This window comes from Balaenoptera borealis, assembly GCF_965194805.1.
Source record: "Balaenoptera borealis genome assembly, chromosome: 10".
NCBI lineage: Eukaryota > Metazoa > Chordata > Mammalia > Artiodactyla > Balaenopteridae > Balaenoptera > Balaenoptera borealis.
This window is the reverse complement of record NC_138874.1, coordinates 52,394,084-52,417,597: the sequence shown is the minus strand read 5'-3', so window position 1 is coordinate 52,417,597 and position 23,514 is coordinate 52,394,084. Positions and strand designations below refer to the sequence as shown.

At 35.0% G+C, this 23,514-nt stretch overlaps 1 protein-coding gene across 5 annotated transcripts in view; it reads left to right on the top strand.

Annotated features, from left to right (window-relative positions):
* CTNNA3 (catenin alpha 3) overlaps positions 1-23,514 on the top strand; it is a 1,737,547-nt gene that overhangs the window by 1,309,483 nt on the left and 404,550 nt on the right. For all 5 annotated transcript variants that reach the window (XM_082408616.1, XM_082408615.1, XM_082408617.1 and 2 more), the window contains one exon: positions 12,168-12,368. In XM_082408616.1, the coding sequence (XP_082264742.1) occupies positions 12,168-12,368 (201 nt within the window). The remainder of the gene's footprint in view (positions 1-12,167; positions 12,369-23,514) is intronic.

Below are 23,514 nucleotides of genomic sequence, written 5' to 3'. Positions count from 1 at the left end.
TCTTCTAAAGAGTGCTATGGGAACTTCATGGAGGGGTAACTAACAGACACAGACTCTTTAGACATCTGAGTTAGTATGAAGTATATTGAGTCCCCTAGAAAATGGTACCTATGTATTTTGAACAGTACATTTTACCCTTCACTTTTTATCAGTCCTTATAATTTGCTGTCCAGTTACATGTAGTTTTGCAGGGATTTCAATATTGTTAAAAACAATCATGTTGATCCAGAATATTTACACTAATTTAGGGTTTGGAAATCACACCTTGTATTTGCTTCTAACCTCATGGACTTCTTTGTCATGTGTATGGCAAATTCCAGATTTTAATAGATTCCTTGAAACAGTTACTAATGAGACTGAGAAAGAGAATTTATCTCATGGAGAGGGATCTACTTCGTGAATTTTTGTGCATCTGAGAGCAAAATATAAGAGAAATATAAATTTCAACAAAAGAACATTGTGATTGAGTTTAAAATAAATTTATTGACTAGGAAAATGAACTTCCCTAAGGCATATATCCAATAACAGTCTTATCCTTTTTAATTGTTAGCTCCCCCCCCCCCTTTTTTAATGTGGAGAGATATTGTATTTTAGAAAGTAATTGAAATAATCAAACTGCATACTTAATATTCTGGAAAAAAATTAAATTTGTCAGGTTATAAACAACTCAGTTGTTACTAATTTTATCTGTACATTTGCAATTTTATGTGCTTTATTCTTTGAGTTTCTGTTCTACTATATGTGTCATATACCTCAAGGAGTTCATTAAAAAGGTCATCCTAGTGCGGGATTTTCTTCTCTCTTTGCTCAAAAGTACAAATTTCAAAGTTGGACACCCAAGTTGTTTTGTATTTTGAACTATAAGCAAGGACTAGCACTCAAATGAGTACTGATTGTTTTTTTTTTTTACAAGAGTATCCAGCCACAGAGGCCTCCAGCATTAGCATCCAGTGTGCAGAAACTGAATGGTTTTATTGCATAATATAGGAGAATTGCTCACTACTGTCTGTTCCTGCTGACAGTCCTGATGTTCAATCTACTAATATCCCCAAAGCTATTTTTTTTTAAACCCAGTGCTTTGATATTAGCTGTTACTGGGTTCTTGGTCTACGGGAGAAGAAGCAATGGGACAGTTAACATGAAAGAGCTCAGTCTAGGAGGAGTCAGTGCAAGAAAGTATGGGCTGAATAAGAAAACCTAAGGTTTGGTTTACTTTTTCTGTTTGTTTATTTCGCCAAGATAAGGGCAGCATAAAATGCAATAACCTAGACTTTTGCTCCGACATCAGAGTAGGTAAATAGCTGAGGCATTAAATTTCATTTGCTAAGTTCTTCTTCTATGGCCATCTTCTCTGCTGATGTCTCTAGAATGCTTTAGGTTCCCTCTAGCTATGATGTCTCTCTACAGATCCAGAATACTGACATTACTAGAGCACTGTCCATGTGAGAATTAAATTAATTAATTTGCAGAATTAAAACTATCCCTCTAAATATGCTTAGATGTGAATTGGGCGATTAGGATTGACATGTATACACTGATGTGTATAAAATTGATGACTAATAAGAACCTGCAGTATAAAAAAACAAACAAACAAACAAAAAAACAACTAATACTAAACTTTCTTTGGGTTATTTGTATGGAAATATGTTAACATAAATGTTTCAGACATTACATGAAATTTCTAAAAATCTTGTATGTTCTGATATAATGTTATAAGTCATAATTCTAGTTATTACTTTAAAACATGTATCTCAGAAATAACTAAATTTCCTTGTCAATTGCATTATTATGAACTTTCATCAAATCTTTAACCGTGGTCATTTTTAAGTCTTTTGTCATTTACAGACAGTTCTGGGTGTACTCTGATGCTTTTGCAAAAATGTTCCTGTAAAAGGGTTTCATCTTCAAGGAATTCATGGAAAAGACTCTGACAAGTACAGGTTTCTGGTAACTGACTATACTGCTGAACTGAATGAATAAGCATTTTCAGAACTCTAATGGAAAACTGATGAATTCATAGAAGTGCTAACAAAAGATCAAGATAAAAAAAAATTAATTACATGGGACTGAGTGAACTGATGAGGATGATTATAATTTTTGTGACTTTCTTTTTGAATAAAAAAAAAAATCCCACAAGGACTCAGAGGCAAAAAATATACAAATCAATTATCACTGCAAAGTAAAGGAGCTGTTACATTGGAGGATTACTGGACTGAATGTCAATATTATGACATAGTATGAGTGTGTTTCGTGTTTGGTAATTGCAATCATTGTTGCTTTTGTTGTGGTCATCCATTTACAATGCTTGCTGTCAGTTTATTTATCTCTTGTAAAAAAAGAAAAAATATATACTTAGATGACATTTCATGCCCAGTTAAAATTAATGTGAAAACTTATAATGCATTCAGGTACATAATATTATAAACAATCTTTTGCACCATTTTTATAAAATTTAGAAAATATTTTAGACCTATAATTTCTCCTTCCCATTGTACATTTGGGGTAGCTGAATAATATAATTTTAGAATAACCATATTTTAAAGCCAGATGAGACCTTACCATTTCTAGGACCTTAGTAGGTGGGATAAACTTGATTTCAAGCTATGGCTCAATTACTGTAACTCTGAATTTTGGAATGATACATTTCTGCTCAAAGCCTTGATTTCTTCATCTTTAAAACTGATAAGATGATACAGCTACTTTGGAAGGCAGTTTGGCAGTTTCTAACAAAGCTAAACAAACGTATGCATACCAAGGGGGAAGGGGAGGTGGGATGAATTGGTAGATTGGGATTGACATACATACACTATTGATACTGTGTATAAAATAGATAACTAATGAGAACCAACTGTACAGCACAGAGAATGCTACTCAGTGCTCTGTGGTGACCTAAATGGGAAGGAAATCCAAAAAAAGGGGATATATGTATACATATAGCTGATTCATTTGCTATACAGTAGAAACTAACACAACATTGTAAAGCAACTATATTCCAATAAAAATTAAAAAACAAAAAACAAAAAAACCTAAACATACTCTTAACATATGACCTAACAATCACCACACTCCTTGGTATTTACCAAAATAAAATGAAAAGTTACATCCATACAAAAACATGCACATAGATGTTTATAGCAGCTTTATTCATAATTGCCAAAATCTGCATGCAAGCAAGATGTCCTTCAGTAGGTAAATGAGTAAATAAACTGTGGTACATCCACACAATGGAATATCATCCAGTGCTAAAACGAAATGAGCCAACAAGCCATGGAGGAAACTTAAATGCATATTACTAAATGAAAGAAGCCAATCTGAAAAAGATACATATTGTATGATTCCAATTATATGACATTCTGAAAAATGCAAAACTGTGGAGACAGTAAAAAGACCAGTGGTTGCCAGGGGTTGCATGGGGTACAGATAAATAGGCAGAGCACAGAGGACTTTTAGGGCACTGCAACTGTTCTGTATGATACTATGGTGGTGGATATATGTCATTATACCTTTGTTCAAACCCAAAGAATGTAAAATAGCAAGAGTGAACTCTAATGTATTAAACTTTGGACTTTGGGTGATAATATTGTGTCAGTGTATCTTCATGGAGAGTAAAAAATGTACTACTCTGGTTGGGGATGTTGATAATGGGGAGGCTGTGCATGAGTGGGTAAGTGGGAACCTTTGTACTTTCTGCTCAATTTTGCTGTGAACGTAAAACTTCCCTTAAAAATAAAGTTTATTTTTTTTGAAAAAAAATTGATAGGTAAGAGACCTACCTCTTAGGAATGTTATAAGAATTTAATGAAATAATGTGCATATGTTGATTATGATATGCACATTACGGAAAACAGGCATTCCAAAATTATTTGTTAAAAACTCAAGCAAATTGACGATCAGAGATGTTACTGTGTAAAAGCTAGGAAGGAGTTGGGGAAAGGGTCAAACTTTTTATTAATTATATTCTTGGAAACTTGAAGAATGTTCAAAATTCCTACCACATTAATTATAGATATCTGTAAATTATGAATGTTATTGAATATGGAAGATTGAACATTATTAGTTTTCTTCCAGTTTAGAAGCTGAACACAGTGCTTAAAGGTCTAAAGTGGACTTGGCATTGAATAGTGAATGTTTGAAGAATCTTCTTTGCTGTTGTAATTGATGAACCAATATTGATTCATTAACTACCTTCTGTAGTTTACATTAGGGTTCACTATGTGTTTTAAATCTATGGATTTTACAAATGTAATAATGACATGCATCCATCATGACAGTATCATACAGAATAGTTTCACTATGCTGAAAATCCCCTGTGTTACATCTATTCATTCCTCCCTTTTTACCCCTGAATCCCTGGCAACCACTGAAGTTTTTTTACTGTGTCCATAGTTTTGCCTTTTCCAAAATGTCATATAGTTGGAATACTGCAGTATGTAACCTTTTCATATTGGCTTAATTTATTATCAATATGTATTTAAATTTCCTCCATGTCTTTCTGTAGCTTGATAGTTAATTTATTTTCGTTGCTGTATAATATTCCATTGTATCGATGTATAGCAGTTTGTTTATCCATTCTCCTGTTGAAGGATATCTTGGTTGCTTCCAAGTTTTGGTAATTATAAGCCAAGCTTCAATAACTGTTCATGTGATGTTTTTGTGTAGATGTAAGTTTTTACCTCATTTGGGTAAATACCAAGTAGCACAATTGCTGGATCACATGGTAAGAGCATGTGTGGTTTTATAAGAAACTGAAAAATTGTCTTTCAGAGTGGCTGTACCATTTTGCATTTCCACCAGCAATGAATGAGAGTTCCTGTTGCTTTGTATTCTCCTCAGTATTTGGTATTCTCAGGGTTCTGAATTTTGGCCATTCTAATAGGTGTGTAGTGGTATCTCATTGTTGTTTTAATTGCAATTCCCTGATGATATGTGATGTTAAGTGTCCTTTCATATGCTTACTTTTCATTTATATGTCTTCTTTGTTTGGGTGTCTTTGTTAGATCTTTTGCTAATATTTATAGACTTTTTTATTTTTATTGTTGAATTTTAAGAATTCTTTGTTGATTTTGGATACCAGTCCTTTTGCAAATATCTTTTGCAAATATGTTTTTCTGATCTGTGCTTGCCTTTTCATTCTCTTAACAAACAGTGCCTTTCACAGAGCAGAAGTTTTAAATTTTTATGAAGTCCAATTTATTAATTTTTCCTTTCATTTTTTATACTTTCAGTGTTGTATTTAAAAAGTCATTTCCAAATTCAAGGCTACCTAGATTTTCTCCTAGGAGCTTTAAAGTTTTGCACTTTACATGTAGGTCTATGATTCCACGTGTAATTTATCCTTTACATTTTTTCCCCCTGGGTAGAAAAAATACTTGAAAAATTAGTAGCTTCCAAGACAAAATACACAGTCAAAAGAATAATTTTCCAAAGCTGAAAGCAACTTTTACAAATTTAAAGTGAACAGGTGTCAAAAATTCACTATCGAGAGACGCCAAGATGATAATACTTGTTTAAGGAGAACTGGATAAAGAAAGAATGGTTAAATAAAATTCTAACTTAGAAAAAAAACTGATTCATGGTCCTATAGAATGGTAAAAATGTAACCTTCAGGATTATGTTTTCTATAAAAGTTATTCCCATCTCTATCAGATAAAAATGTATTTGCATTCCTGTGTGACAAGAATTATTTACATAGCTATCCCTTTTAACAAAATGAGCATCTACAGAATTGTAAAACCCCTACAGAATTGTAAAACATCCTAACCAACAGTAAATAGCAAGTGGAAAAAAGAAACACACTGCTGGAGAATTAGATATCTGCCAGGTAGGCTTGGTTCACAACGTCTGCCCAGGAGGACACTGAAGGGACAAGCAATAGTACCTTTTGCCTGTTTCTAAGCTTTTGATAAATTTCTTTGCTTCACAGAGAAAACTGTTGTAAGAGCCTACTTAAGACTTATGAAAAGAAATCTGAAGACTTCAGTTACTTTCTTTGTGTGTGTGTGTGTGTGTATTTATTTCTATAGAATTGTGTCTGCATAAGTACTGCAGAATTCCTTTAAGTATAGTTTGGTAAAGAACTAGTTTGGAAATAGCAATCTTTATTTTTCTTTTGCTTATTGTCAGAAGTGGGTCAAGTAAGTTTGAGCTGGTTAAAGTCCAATGAAGAATAAATAGCTTATAGTGCAGAGAAACTAGGCAAACTTTTGTGATAAAGGTTAACAAAACTTCATTAAAATGATGAGATAATTTTGACTATCGTATTTTAGGAAGAATAAAAGATAATGAAAGAAAGTAATTCTTACCAATATTTTATAACTATAAATGGAGTATAACCTTTAAAAATTGTGAATCACTATATTGTACACCTATAACTTATAAATATTAATATTTTACATCAACTATACTTCAATAATTTTTTTTTAATTTTTAAAAAGAGAGTAATTCTTTCTGGTTGCTAGCTTTTAAACCCTTTACAGAAAGGGATTTACCTTATTTATCTTTTACATCATCTACATTTTCTAACACATAGCAATACTTAGGTTCAGGAAAGGAGACAGAGGAAAGGTTCTAAGGATGTAGAAAAGGGATATGAAATTTCAAAAAGTTTTACATTTAGCTACATAAATGTTCTTTATTCTCAGAAGAGTACTTGCTTAGATATTTATGCAGGATATTAGTTATTTGGAGAACAATCATCATGATCAAATTCTTACTAAAAAAATTTTGGCCACCTTTAAGTAGATACATAAACAACAATGAACTTATATACTGGTGTATTCCATTGGCTTTATAGCCTTTTTGTGGGGGGTGAAAGAGAAAAATTACTGTGTAGTTGCCTATGTAATGAATTTTAAATTTACAGGTAGAGATTCAGGTGTGCAAAATGGAAACATTTTCTTACACTTAGTTAAATCTCTGAGCTCATATACAATGGGTTGCTAAACTTAATCTTGCCAGTTTAAGAAACTCAACCTCTTTTGGCTTATAATTCAGTCTCTTTGGAAAAAAAGTTTTCTCTTTAGAAAAGTATTCTTTTCTCTCTTCTCCTTTCCTCCTTAGAATTTTGTTTTACATATGCAGATATCAGGGGAGGAAACAGTTGGTGGTAGATTATTCCCCATTCAATGGATTATAGCATAAACTCTCTACCTCTTCAGGTTTTGCCATTGATGTATTCAAAGCCCAGCTTCGGGAATTAAAAGAAAGCAACTTTAAGTGTGGCTTTTGCGAATAAAATGTCCTTCTACTTTAGGTCTGTTCTTTGGGTTATGGATTTATAAAATTCTGCTTTGGATGTTGTTTTCTACTTTCCCTGAGGCAAGTTCTAGCTTTAATTGTAGAAAACTGAAGAATTAAGAAAAAAGTTTAAAATGTATTTCAAAATCTTATTGTGCTACACTTGCTGCGATGGCTGAAGATGGAGCCACCCAGAGAAGTTTGCAACAAATGAAATGTCTTGTAGTCTAAGATCAGTTCCTTTATTGCCCTCTTTATTACCATTTTCCAACATAGTAAAAATCATCCTTTGCATCTCAGGATAGTTATAAAATGAGTGACAGTAATTGCTAGTAGTTCAGCAATTCTCTGCTCTTAAAATAATGTACTTTAGGATTTGCAGTAACAGTAGGACATTTCACCCGTCACCCCAAATCAAATGTTAAGCTGACACTCTGAAACAATTAAGACAAATCTTCAATCAATCCTTCAAAACATATATAATACAGTTAACCGTTGAACAACATGGGTTTGAACTGCGCAGGTCCACTTTTATGAGGATATTTTTCAACAGTAAAATCACAGTACTACACCGTCCATGGTTAGTTGAATCTGCAGAGGAACTGGGGATACAGAGGGCCAACTATTGATACAAGTTATATACGAGTTAGTGCCAGCATTGTTCAACGGTCAACTGTTTTCCAAGTGTACTTCTTTTATAATAATGTATTTTCTTTCTTTTAAACCTCATTGTAAAAATTATGTAATTGTTAAATCCAAGTACATGTGTAGTGAGAAAAAAAATAAATTGGAGGTAGAGCTCCTAATGATTTTTTCTGCGTCTAACAAGTAAACTCATTCCATCAGCGAAGACTTAAGAGATACGTCAGTAGAAAGTTTTATACAAAGTATTTGGTGTTTTATTTCTTTCCTAGAGGTGTGGAGTTATATATCTAGACATAAAAACTCAAGCTATCATGAAGGCCTTTTTAACTACTTAAGTTCACCTGAAATAAAGAAATACTTGTTTTTAAGACATTAGCTTAATGTTTAGTTACTGTGTATATGGGAGGTGCCCAATTTTTTTTTTTCTTTTTCTGGCACTCTGTTTAGAATTTCATGCAAATAATTGTTGCTGGCATTTTGGGAAACATTCCGAATAATGGGGAAGTGTCGCAATAATGGAAATCTTGCAACCCTTTCCTAATGCTTCTGCGCTATATTTAATCTTAGTAGTTCAAAAGATCATTTAGCCATCATCTCCAACCTTCTCAATATAGCTGCTTCAGATAAACTCTGGGTATATGCTTCTTGTCGTTTATTTTCCTTATTTTATTTTATATTGTATATTTTCATGTAAGATTTTTATTTCCATATCTGACCTTACCTCTATGGTTCTTCAACATAATTAACACCAGGGCTTCTGATTGTGTTGCACAATCTAAAGCAATAACCACACAAACTTCTATAAGACCAAGCAAAAAAGAACCAGAAAAATTCTTACTGTATTTTTTATTCTCCACTTAAAGTAATAAAATAAATTGTGAAGCATATATATCATTGTTTTAAAGAAGTGAACATTCATTGTTAGTGAATATTTTTTGTATTTTTTCCAGTGCAAAATTCATAGGAAAAAAATAGTTTGTGACAGCTATAATTTCACCTTTAATTGAACAGAAATTACTGAGTTTATTAGATAATTAATTTTGCAAAAATGAACAATGTTTTTTCTTTCCTAAATATCTTTTCACTTTCACAGAACTGAGAAAAACAGCTCTGCAATCTAAAATTAAGCACCTTTAGTGAATACAGATTAAACATGCATTGAATACATATATATTGTGTTTGCTTTTAAAAAAACTTACCAACCTACTTGGAAAATAACAGCTTCTTAATGTGTCATTAAAGGGCACATCTGTGGATTTTTAAAAAATTGATCATTATTATGCCTTCCACATTTATACTTGCACTTCAGTTCCAAGGGAAACATGATGGTGATGATACACATGTGCTTTCTGTTGAGATGGGACTGTGCCTGGATTTATTACAGGCCTTAATGACACATTCATAACTGAATGCTACAAATTAGGTTAAAACTCCAGTGAATTTATAATGAAGGTTTTCAGTACTTAATCTTTTTCATGCAAATGAACTTACTGTCCTTAATATGGCTTAAATTGACTAATTTTAATGCTACAGAAATGTGTTTACCAATGTTCATAACCCATGATTTAAGATTTAGACAAAATAATGTACTGTTCCCAGGTGCATCTTACAAGAAGACTTCATTCATTCATTCAACAAACATTCTTGTTAACCTAACAGGTGCTATGCACTGTACCAAAGGCTAGATACCTCAAGGAATAAGATAAAATTCCTGCACTCACATATATTTGTTAGTCTACTAGAGAGATAGTTTCATTAGTATATCACTAAAACACAGAAAGAAGCTCTAATGAAAACATATAAACCATTTTATGTGAACCCCAAACAACTTGGAACAAAGTTTGCCTTGTTCTAGGTCAGCATGGATTTCCTGAGGCAGGGCATTTAACTAGTGTCTTAAAAGAATAGTAAGGAATTCCCTGGTGGTCCAGTGGTTAGGACTTTGCCCTTCCACTGCAGGGGGTACGGTTTTGGTCCCTGGTAGGGGAGCTAAGATCCTGCAAGCCATGAGGCATGGCCAAAAAACAAAAAGAATAGTAGGAGTTGAGCAAGCAGACCAGAGGGGATTGGCAATTACGATATTGTGATTTAGAATAAGAGGTATATCTTTGTTCTTTTCCTGTTTCTGGCACAGAGCTCCTAAAACCCTTGGAATATACTGAGTGATGAGGGCCATAAAGCTGTCTTTTGTATGTTAATGAGGTGACTTTGGGACCACCCCCGCCCCACCCAAGGATGGGGGCTGGTTGACAGGGCAACCAACCATGTGATTAGAACTTTTAGTTCCACCCCTTTACCTCTGGGAAGGGTAGCGGGGCTGGAGGCTGAATCAATTGCCAATGGCCAGTGTTTTAATCAATCATGCCTATGTAATGAAGCCTCCATAAAATCCCAAAAGGATGGGTTTTGGAGAGCTTCTAGGTTGATGAGCACATGGAGATCTGGGGAAAGTGGCATGCCTGGAGAGGGCATGGAGCTCTGGGCCTTTCCCCATACCTTACCCTCTGCATCTCTTCCATCTGGCTGGTCCTGAGTTATAAAAGTTAAATCTAGTAAGTAAAATGGTTCTCTGAGTTCTGTGAGCTACTCTAAGCAAAATAATCAAACCTAAAAAGGAGGTTGTGGGAACCTCTGATTTATAGCTAGTTGGTCAGAAATATATGTAACAACCTGAAGTTGGACCGGCGACTGAAGTCCAGAAGGGGGGAACCTTCAAATTGTAGCAGAAGCACAGATAACGATCTAGGCTTTTGACTGGTGTCTGTAGGGGGGTGGGAAGGGGCAGTCTTGTGGGACTAAACCCTTAACCTGTGGAATCTGATGCTATCTCCAGGTAGATGGTGTCAGAATTGAGTTGAATTACAGGACACCCAGTTGGTGTACAGAGAGTTGCTTGTTGGTGTGGGGAAGCCTCCACACACACACACACACACACACATTGACATTGGGTCCAGGAGCCCAAAAGAACAGTCTAGGTCAAGGTTCTAATATGCCCACAGGCACAGAGGCATGAAGAAACATGGCAGATTTGGAAAATTGTAAAATAGATATAACTAAAGCATGAGGGACATGCAGAGGAATAGTAGATATCAGGTCTAAGAAGATCACCAACGACCATATTCTTTGACAGTTTGGATTTTATGCTCTACACAATAAGAGGAAGGTGTGACTCTGCAAGGAAATAGCTTTATGAATACCTGTCTTGTGTAGCTTACCTGCAGAAAGTCAGCAAATCCAGGGAGAGGGAGAGGGAGAGAGAGAGGGAGAAGGGGAGGGGGAGGGGGAAGGAGAAGTTAACAATATGTTCTGGAATTACTGAGGCCTTTTTGTTGTAGTTGTTTTCTCTGTGTGTTTTGAAGTAATAGAGTCTTTAAAGATTTGGGGTGGGGATTCATTTAGTAAAAATAGAAACCATTTCTTTAGTATTCTTTTAATTTCTTAGAAATATCATTGCCCATGCTTGTTGATAGTCTACATATTTACTCAGCTCCACTCATTCGTTTTATTCTGGGAGTATTAATCATTTTATAGAAAAAGAAAACATTGTTGTGCTATACTAATAACTCCCAGCTGTCTTCATGCCCTAATCATGCAAAGAAGGAAGGAGAGAAAGAGGTCTGGAGATAGTCTTCAGAGTGAGCAAATTTCTCTGGGATTCATTTACTTCAAGTCAATCAATCTTTGTAAAGCCCTTTTTTATATATAAGTCTTTTCACAGATGTAGTGAGGTTACTGCTTTACAATATAAAATTATATATTTCACCATTTTCATCATTTGCTAATTTATAATATTTCTGTAATCGTGTTAAATATCGTACATCAGTGAACATTAGTTGAATGGAACACCATAGTTATATTTTTCTATATATTTAGAGCAGGTGATTTTTTTAAGAGTTTCATAATCTGCATAGTATTGTGCTTAAACAGGATTAAGTATTCCATCATTATACATTTTATTTTTGTTTTAATCTAGAATCTTTCCTTAATTTCCGTCTGTAAGTCACTCAAATCTAAAATCTAATCTACTGGAACTAGAATCTAAAATAAGATGCAATCTATAAAATTTGCTGATAAAAATGCAAAATTTTTATTTTACAAGATGAGCTATTAAAAAAGGTATAAGCAAAGTCACATCTGTATTTTTTCTTCTTAGTTGTCAATGTCTTTTATTCCCAATGTGCACATTATCCGCAACCAGAAATTAACATGAATTATAGTATGCTAGATTTGTGTGATTTAAAAAAAAAAAAAAAGCCACGAAACTAATTTGACCTGTTTACTTACAGAGAGCCATATCCTAGAAGATGTCAACAAATGTATCATAGCCTTGAGAGACCAGGATGCTGATAATTTAGATCGAGCTGCAGGTGCTATCAGAGGACGGGCCGCAAGAGTCGCTCACATTGTCACAGGTGAAATGGACAGTTACGAGCCAGGAGCTTACACAGAAGGTGTGATGAGAAATGTTAACTTCCTGACAAGTACTGGTAAGTCTTTGTCCCCAATAACAGCTGTTCTCTTCCTGACATTTGCATCTATATAACTACCAAATATTCATACATATGGAAAGAAGATCTCAGTCTGTGTGGGTTGTTTTGAAATAGATTGCTCTGATAAGGGCTTGCATCCTGTGGTTGTGTGATTTGAAATTTATCTCTGGGAAGTAAATATATTCACTGGAGAAAAAAGGCTTTTATAAATATATGCATTATATAAATTACCCACAGGCCTTTAGCCACTTATGAATGTTTATTAATGCTAGAGTTGTTAGGAGATATAATTAGGCCAGATGTGATAAGTATGTAATAGTTTCCAAGCCCTCTTTTAGCTGTCTGATTGGTAGCCCCCAGGTTTTTGTTTACACTGCTTAAACAGAGCAAACTTGTCCTATGTTTCCAGAGAAATGCTTTCTACCTTCTTTTGCAATCTGTTTGCAAAACACCATTTTGTTCTTTCACATAATCTTTGATTACTTAAGAAATATGGAACCAGGATTTTGTTTTGGTTGCAGCACTGAACTTAATATTTTCTGAAATCAGCTAATAAATGCTTAGTTTTTGAATCACACATTAAAATGGTATTCTTATTTTAGCACTGTTATTAACATTTCTCCAAGACACTTACAGAAAATTTGAAGAAGCATTTAAATTCATATGAATTCAGAAACAGTGGATACAGTTTGAATAAGGGCAACCAACCATTTTTAGAAGTCATCATGGCAGTAGTTTTTCTTGTGAAAAGCCTTTGTGATCTGTGAAAACTGCAGGTTGAATTTTTCTTATTAATTACTTCATAAGAGGAGGGTGACAGTGGACCCATGATCCCTAAAATATTTGAAATTACATACTTAAATCATTGATCCTACCTAGAGAATTGTTCATGTTATGCATGGGGCGTATTAAATTTGGATGTACATATTTGTTTTGTGAAAGGGGTAGAAGGGATGGAGATGGGTGATTAGTGGGGAGAGGAAGCTGCTGCTTGAAATTAACAAAGATAAGCTGATCAACAGTTGAATAGCCTTCATTAGGAAATAGTTCTGAAGAGCTATACCACAAGGTAGGCTTGGCAAGTTTTGTAGAGAACTGATGATTAGTGTTTCTCTTTTCCTAGAATGTTGATACAGAACTCATTAATGAATCTTGGCGCATAGTTTTCTCAGTATCTCTTTAAAAATATTTCTAAAACAGTGAAATGCTTAAGATATACTAAGGAAAGATGAAGGAGGTGTATTTGCAACTCTTGATATGATATTTCTATACTAACTCCTCAAAAGTTACTGGTGTCACGAATAGGGTACAGGGTAGTTGCTTTATCAGTGAGGTGCGACGATACATTTACTTGCTTAAGGAGATAATTGTGTTAGAGTAGTTCAGCATCTCTTTCCTAAACTAAATTTAACTGGTGCTTTCTTGTTGGTCAAAATCAAGTACAGAGTTCTCTGATTTTTTTCTACCTTCGGGAATAGAATTGTAAGTAAAAAGAAGAAGGCATCGGTGGTTCTCCTTTTAGCCGGTGAAAAATGCCCTATAGGGAACTGACTAAAGTCTACCAAAATGGTACCTATATCTTGCTTCTGTCTCAGTTTTGTAATCATATTGGTAATGTCTTGTGAACACACTCTTATAGTCACCATGTCTGTATGAGGTACTAAGTTTATAGTTTTATTCTCTATAGTATAGCGCCCATATCTGGACTTCATATGCAAAGAAGTGGAAGTGAAATTTTGAAGTGTCCAGAATGTGAAATGTGTTGTGGGAACACTCCGTTCACAATCAATTCTTATAATCTGAAATCAGAAAATAAAAATGAAACAAAGTTATTTACACATTTAATTACAATTTTGTCAATACCTGTATGATTTATGATGACCTTACAAGATAACTAACCAATATGGCTACATTATCATTCAATCAGAAGAGAGAGAAATCCTTTTTCCTCTAATTACTTGTATGTAACTTTAATTGAAATTCTCCAGGTAAATTATGTCCTGTACCCCAAATACAAATACAATAAATATGGAATAATCCTGGGTTATTCTGTATAAGTCACATCTTATTAGTAATATAACAGTATAGTTTATGACTTTACAATTTTGTTGTTTTAGTTTTTTACATACTTTTTGGCTTATCTTAAAATCTTCTCATTTTGGGTTTTTTATGTCTAATTTCAAACTTTGCTCCAAACAGCTTTTCTTGAAATTTATCAAAAGCGTGCCTCACTAAAGGGAATTCTGAGCAATAAATTAGATGAAAATGCTAATTTGATCAGTTTGATCTTAACCAAAGCTGAAATATGTGAGCATTTTCTCTCCCATAGAGATATTGTCTATGAAAAATACTTCCAACTATTCTATCCTCCACAATTAAGTAACAGAAGATGTTCATCTTTGTTCACATCTGCTCATAACTTGGACTTATTATTTATAAATAATCATCAAATTAAATAATTCAAAATGTCATGTTTTATGTTATGAAGCCTTAATAGTTCATATTTTAGCAAGTGAATGGCCTGTATATGTGGCCTGTTTTTCTCTTTCTTTCTTTTCCTTTTATGCAGTTCTCAGGTCTTAACCCTTTTTCCTGAAAATAACTCAATAAGGAGCTATTGTGAATTGTTCTCATTAATGAGACTTTCTTATCTTTGCACAATTTGCCTTTAAAGTACTGTCATCAATGATGAAACCTAAGTCATACTTATCTAAATCACAAAGAATGTTTTTGGAACATTGCACCTTTGCTTTTAATCAGACTTTGTGACTCGTTAGCACATTTTCAAGATTTGTTGATCTTCTAAGTGTTTTATCAGCACTTAGAGAAGCCCTGTTACATTACAGGATTTGCATTGTTCATAAAATCAACCAGCTGGTTTTCAGTGGAATGTAGGCAACATCTGGAATGCTGCATTTCATTCAGACTGAGGCGGAGTATTGTAATCTCCATGAGAAAATTTTATTCCACCCAATTCTTCCCTGTTACTAAGCTCCTCTACCTGTCAGGAATTCCCGATAGGGTAGAGAAAATATTAGCTTTTTTGTTAAAAACAAGCCTTCTGGATTGCAATATGAAGGCTTAGAAGTTGTATACCTAACATCAATTTCAGTTTTTTCACACTAGGCTGGGAGAAAACCTAAACCAAGAGTGGACACACATAATATTTGTTGTGAGTGATTTATGAATTCTATCAATTCAGAAATCAGCAGGACCCAAAGCATCTTTTGCAAACACTCAAACTCCACCTGGTTTCAAAGTCAGCTAGGCTCATGGACCAAAACACAACAAGCACACAAATGAACCTGACCAAGACATCCTAGTGGCCTCCAACATTGGCAACTGGTAGTGATGGCAAATAAAGTGTCATTCATCAAGTACTCTTTCAGGCCCAAACTTGAGCCCTTTCCCCTGTTAGAGTGGAGAAGACTCACATAGCTGCAATTTTTCTTCTTAAAGGCAAATGAGACAGTTGAGAACAATTTAGAGCCAATAAATATTTCCAAATTTTTGTTGTAAATTTTTCTTGTGACCAGTTGAAACAACGGATAGACTTTTAAGATGAATTTCTCTAAAAAACATTTTAAAAACTTTAATAGCAGTCAGTAATTCTGATCAATTTCCTTCATTTAATAGTTTTCATATACAAATAGCCTGCATTTTTGTAGCCTAATTAAAACATTTTTTAGCTACTGTCCTTATGTTGCATCTCTGTTTATAATCTTAAATGGCTATAGGATATAAAACAGAAGCTTTAGTTCCAGCAGTCTTTGCCCACTACAGTCCAGCAGAAGTTGAAACTCAGTGGTCCACATACTGGACGTGATTCATTGTGACTCAGAGAATTCTTATGTGTCCAGTAGAGTTTTGACCAACAAAGTTTTATGTTTTATTATAAGAATTACTTTCTAATTATATATATGAATATATATACATATACACATATACATACATATATATATATCCAGATTAATGGCCTATCGTAACAAATTGGAGGGTCTGGCAACACTAGAGCAGAGTTTACCATGGAAACGAAAATGGCTGGAGCTTAGTAGTGTCTTTCTTTTGGTTGAGACTGGGCCATAGTCTCCTTTATTACCTCTCATTATATGCCCAGTCTGCTTTGCTCACTTAATATACCTACCTGAACTTTGCAGGCGTTTGAATTCACCTAAACGTGAATTTCTGTTTTTTTCTTCCTAGCATGGGCCAAAAGGCACCTTACTCCATCTAAGTTGATGCTTTCCCAATCACATGGGCATGCCAGGATCATTTCTGCCTTTAGGTCTTGTCCATGCTGTACCTGTCATTTTGAATACCCTTGTGCCTTATTTATCACATCAAATTTTATCCACCTTTCAAGAAACAGCACATACCCCCGTGTCCTCTAGAAACCTTTTTTTTACTCTCTCTGGAAATAGTGAGCTCTTCTTGGTCTCCTGTGCTGTAGATTTTAAAGGACTTGCCACTCAGGTACATTGTTCCAGGCAACTATATGTTACTGATAAACTCTTCACGTATATTTATATAGAAATGACTTTTCTTTCAAAACAGAAGTTAAGTTATAGGAGAAAAGAAAACTCGTATCATTTCTCTTTGCAGCTCTTCCAAAGCCTACCATAATGTCTTGCGTGTGCTAGATTAAAATGAAAGAGAACAAAACAACTCTTGAATTGAACCTATATGCTTATGCTAATTTTATTCCAGCAGTGAAACACCTTTTCTTCTCTACTGGCCCTCTACAATTATAATTATTCTTTACAACTTTCTCAAATGCCACCACCTTTACAAAGGAGCTTCTGATTCCCTTTCAGTTTGAATTAATTGCTCCATTACCTGTGTTACCATGGATGAGCTTATCCTCTAGTTAATGCTTATTTCACTTTGCCTTGTATCATAATCAGCCATTTACATACAAGTTTCTCCCACTAGATTGTAACGTACTTAAAGGTAGATACCACACTTTATTTATTTTCATAGTTCCCATTAGCATTTTATGCATTGTAGGAGTACTCAAGTCCTTCTCCCAATTTTAAATTTAAAATTCATTGTAAGATTATACTGTGACACATTCTCCTATAGTTAAGCAAGAGGGCAAGTTATCTCAATTTGTGGGGAAAAAAAACAAAAACAAAAAAACAAAACTCAAGAGCAGTAGACTATGTCAAAGGCTGGGGCAGAGAAAAGATCAGGGAAGTGATTCATTACTGTCCAGAGTCAGATATTAGCCATTTTCAGAGAACTTCAGGTCAGATTCTTAAAATGTTCTTTAGCAAGCTTTTGAACAAGCGATCATGACTTTTGTATACACAATTACTTCCAAGAACCATCCTTGAACTGCATCTGTTGAAAGATCCCACTAAACCTATTTTCACTAATGGTTCCAGCAAATCCCTCTAAAGGGTAGCAGCCGTGCCTTCAAATTCAGAAACATATGCTGGCAAACTTCCTTCCCCTGGTAGCAGTCTGAGACAGGCCTCTGGGATTATGCACTTTCTTACTTTTGGCTTCAGCCCTAATCTGACACCCTTTAACACAGTCAGAGAGCATTAATAAACCACTTCTATCTGCATATCACTTGGCCAGCCTGTGGATAACCAGTGTCTTCTTGTTGGTGATGCCAAAATCAAAAGTTAAATGACAATTTAGCCTCTTTAAAGAAGAGTAAGATCCCCTGGCCTTAGAAGTACTTCTGTTGCTGCAGAAGTTTGGGACTTTGAACTAACATTGTGAATTGAAGAAAGAAGCTTCTAACTTTGAACTAACATTGTGAATTGAAGAAAGAAGCTTCTAGAGCTTCTGAGTGGAAAACCTGTTTTTTTGTCCAAAGAGACCTGGATTTGAATAGGACCCAGATCTAGTGAGCAGGCTTAGGGTACTTACTTATCTTGACATTTTAAGTTATTGGAAATATAAACTTGTCAGATAAAAAGTGCCATAAAAACTGAAATCTCCTATGTGTACTGGGTAATGCAAAGCCTTTTTTTGACATTTTTGATATAGTTAGATCCTAAGAAAGGTACATGGAATAATCTAAAAAGCCACTGTTAGTAATATCCTTATTAATAAAAAGAATACGTTCTGACACATTGGTAGAAATTTTATTGTCAAGGAAGGAAATGGTATAGAGGGCTTACAGGTGGATTTCAGAGAATCATAAAGAGGGGCTGATACATTCCCAAATCTGGAAAATGTAAAATATGGAACTGTGAAGCTGATGCTAAATGGATAGATTAAAAATAGATGAGCTGAAATGGCATGGGTTAAAAGGAAGGGATCATTGGGAAAGGACGTGGAGAATTTGAACATGCTGTGTGGGTATTCACCATGCAAAGATATTGTAGAGCTCTGGTATCTTCTTTAACTCTAGATCTCCTATTACCAGCCTCAGATGCATGTTCTCCAGCCAAAGAAGACATTATCTGGTAAGAGAAATAGGCCACACCTTTCTTTCTAATCTTACTTTTACATACTCTCTGTAAAAAACTAATTCAGATTTATTTTATGGGCCTTTATATGGTAGGAATAGGTAGGAAGTAAAATAACTTAATGTAAGTGGTTTAGGCATGAAGTCCCAGTTTCAGCTCTAGATTGCAAACAACAGAATCTGACTATAAACCAACACACATGCACAGGAAGGCTAGAGAACAAGAAGAGAAAACAGACAGACTGCAAGGGTTGCTGAATGTAAGAACCGGTTGGTCATTCCCAAGGAGCATTTGTATGAACTGCCATTCCAGACCTCAGTGAACATCTAAGGCCATTATTGGCATCATAACATTATGACACTGGACCCTACAGATGCTACTTTCATTTGCCACGACATTCCAGATACTTCCACCACAGAAATAAATTCGAAGCCAGTCCCTGCTTTTGCCTCACTCTCCCTGAATTCAACTTCCTGAGCAGATGCATCATGTTAGCAGAATTTAAATCACATGCCCACGCCTTGATGATCAGCATGGAGGTGAGCCGCAAGTACTGACTTTTGAGCTTCTATGGAGACAACATTCTGCCTCAGTTAGATTCTCATACTGGCAGATTTCTTGGCGCAGAAGGGCTTTGGAGTCTGTGAGCAAAGTGAGATGGGGGTGGTAAGGAGCAGGAGAGGAGTAGCCTCAAAAAGGGAGTGAAAGGACCCGGAGAAGGGAAATTGAGTACTGATTTTCCAATTTGGTTGGTCATCGTCTATGTTGGAACAATGGAAATGCTTCCATCCACATCACCCAAACAGGAGCACGGCCTTTCAGCAGCTTATTTCCAAACCCATTTCTTTCAGATGGTTTATGAAATTTTAAAAATAAGCATAAAAGCATGCTTTATGCCTGGTGGTTTTATTAAATGAGGTATTATGACACCTCTTTAAATCTAAGTGTTTCAGGGATGATGGGCCTTAGAATATACGTTGTGAATGTGATTCTCTTACCAAGATAGTGGCAAGGTAAACATACAGGTGTCTATGAAGTCTTGTGAAAAGTAGAAAAATGGATCATTCAGGGGTTTCTTCTTTTTTTCTTTCTTTAACGACAATAATGACAAAAAATTAATAGGCCTGTAATCCTATTATTGTTCAACTACAGTAATACTGTACCAAACTATATCATTTTATTTTAAACCTAAAGGGATGGGGACTTTGACTTCATTCATTTTAAGATTTACTAAGTACTAGACATTCTTTGTAACAGAGGAGACTAGTGCCTTCTAAAATCATAGTGTTTGCACAGCCACTGGGAAAAGAGAAGTGGCTATTCAAGGCCAGAGGGGATCAGAGGCTCTGGGGTCATACACAGTCTTAGTTCTTTCCCAGCCCTTCTGAGGGCTATGGGCATCAATATCTCAACACCCCAGTAACCCTCTAAAACACACCCTTCCTAACAGTTGTTAGGAAGCTCTGGAATAGCCTTTTATCACCTGGGTAATCCAGCAATTGTCTCTTTATAATAGAATTACTGTGAAATGTTTTATAAACTGTAACATAGTCTATGTTTTTAAAAGGTAGCTAATATCTGGTAGGAATCTCCTTGCTTCTTCTCCATCTTGAAAGTCCGATTTATGAAACTAATGAAATAACTCCAGTCATTACAAGTGTCTGTTTCATGTATTAATAGTCCTCAGTTGTAAAGACAGGTTAATTTTACTTTTTTAGAGATCGTTATATGTGGCCTGGAAAGTCTGGTTATATAGTTATTGATGTGAGCTGGTAAAATTTTTACATACTCATCTGAAAAACTATATTTGAGGTTCAAGGTCACTGAGTCTAGAAAATAAACTGAGGTGGGGCATCTCTCAGATTTTCTTTCTTCTGGCTTTGGGGAGAGCATAAACCATGTGAAGTTGAATGTATGAATCAGACTGCATTTCCTTTGCTGTTAAGTAGTTGGTGTAGATAGCAGAGCTTAATTGGCAATAGTTTTAGCCATTTCATTCCCAGCCTCTCGTTCCCAGCTGTCCTTCATGTTCATTTTTCTGGGATTCCTCAAATGTAGTCCTGCTTGGATGAGGGTGGTTGCAATAGCCATGATGATATTGCCAAGTTTCCAAGACAAGAGTAAGTGTAGTAAGTGAAGGATTAAGCATTTCTAAGATGAACAGTAGGTATCTACTGCCAAAAGAAGGCAGTGTTGCATTTACATTATCAGAAGGCCAATATATTCAAATGTCAGTGTTATCTATAAGCTTTATTAATAGATGTGAATATTTTCACGTAAAGTCCATACGTAAGTCATTTATCATGATTGGGTGAGTTAAAGATTATTTCACCTCTTGGTGAAAACTGTAAACTTGGGGAATACTATAAACTTAGTGGATATCTCAAGATCTTCAGTGAAGGAAGAAAGGATTGTTTGACTGAAGAAAGGAAGTATATTTTAAATGATAGCCACAGTTGGGATAACAATGCTGGGAGTAGAACAAGTGAAATAAAAGAGTCTCTGGAAACATTGATCAGGAGTCCTGTTTACCCAGCTCAGTAAGGATGTAGTTCAAGAAAAGCCAAAGAGATTTTAGGCATGTGGAAATTCTTTCCCACCATGTGCCCATGCTGATTTCTGCTGACATATATTTTCATTTCACATATTTGAATTTTCTAGCTCATGGTAATTTACAACTTCCTCTTTTGTCAATTACAAAAGAAAGCATTACTGCTTAACAATCCCACACAGCAGGCTAAGGACCTGGGAATAAGTTTCTTCTCCTGAAATGTATTAGTAACCCAGCAGTATCTTAGAAAGTATAATACATTCTGGTGATCATCCACCATTTAATTTTACTGTCTGCCAAAACCTGTAGCAGTTAAAGTTAAGTGAACAATTTATATTATAAAATTTCTCTGATGATATAGGGATTATCATTTATTATAAACACTACTGCCAGTATTTCTTTAAGATTCTAGATATTTTAAAATTGATTTTGAATGTAGGTTATAGTGATATAACAAAGGTTAAAGGTACATTCCTTTACTACTTTTTTTTTTTTTTGCTGGTAAAGCTTAGTTTCTTATTTTTACTTTTTTATTTTTATTTTATTTTTTTATACAGCATGTTCTTATTAGTTATCTATTTTATACATATTAGTGTATATATGTCAATCCCAATCTCCTAATTCATCCCACCACCACCACCCCCCCCCGTCCCCCGCTTTCCCCCCTTGGTGTCCATACATTTGTTCTCTACATCTGTGTCTCTATTTCTGCCTTGCAAACTTGTTCATCTGTACCATTTTTCTAGATTCCACATATATGCATTAATATATGATATTTGTTTTTCTCTTTCTGACTTACTTCACTCTGTATGACAGTCTCTAGGTCCATCCACGTCTCTACAAGTGACCCAATTTCGTTCCTCTTTATGGCTGAGTAATATTCCATTGTGTATATGTACCGCATCTTCTTCTTTTTTTTTTTAATTTATTTATTTTATTTATTTATTTTTGGCTGCTTTGGGTCTTCATTGCTGCATGTGGGCTTTCTCTAGTTGTGGCGAGCGGGGGCTACTCTTTGTTGCGGTGCCCGTACTTCTCACTGTGGTGGCTTCTCTTGTTGTGGAGCACGGGCTCTAGGCACGTGGGCTTCAGTAGTTGTGGTGCACAGGCTTAGTTGCTCCGCGGCATGTGAGATCTTCCCGGACCAGGGCTCGAACCCGTGTTCCCTGCATTGGCAGGCAGATTCTTAACCACTGCGCCAGCAGGGAAGTCCCCAGTACCACATCTTCTTAATCAATTCATCTGTCGATGGGCATTTAGGTTGCTTCCATGACCTGGCTATTGTAAATAGTGCTACAATGAACATTGGGGTGCATGTGTCTTTTTGAATTATGGTTTTCTCTGGGTATATGCCCAGGAGTGGGATTGCTGGGTCATATGGTAATTCTATTTTTAGTTTTTTTAAGGAACCTCCATACTGTTCTCCATAGTGGCTGTATCAATTTATATTCCCACCAACAGTGCAAGAGGGTTCCCTTTTCTCCACATCCTCTCCAGCATTTGTTGTTTGTAGATTTTCTGATGACACTCATTCTAACCAGTGTGAGGTGATACCTCATTGTAGTTTTGATTTGCATTTCTCTAATAATTAGTAATGTTGAGCATCCTTTCATGTGTTTGTTGGCAATCTGTATATCTTCTTTGGAGAAATGTCTATTTAGGTCTTCTGCCCATTTTTTGATTGGGTTGTTTGTTTTTTAAATATTGAGCTGCATGAGCTGTTTTTATATTTTGGAGATTAAACCTTTGTCCATTGATTCATTAGCAAATACTTTCTCCCATTCTGAGGGTTGTCTTTTCGTCTTGTTTTTAGTTTCCTTTGCTGTGCAAAATTACTACTTGCCTTAAAATTCTTATGTAACTAGAAAGAGGAATTAGATTACTGATATTGATAAAAAACAAAATTATTTTTGAGGGAAGAGGCAGTAAGTTAAAATATTGTACTTCTCTTACCATCTCCCCTACCATGTTTATTTATTCTCCTTCTACCAACTACTTCAGTATGTAAATAGTTATTATTTCTTCATTTGTGTTTATTAATGTATTCATCCTATCTTCACAATTACAATCAAATAATTATGAGCTCAGGGACTAACAGTGTGTTTTTTTTTTCCCTTTTTCATCTATTTAAAAAGTTAGCAAGAAGGCAGATTCACAAAATATT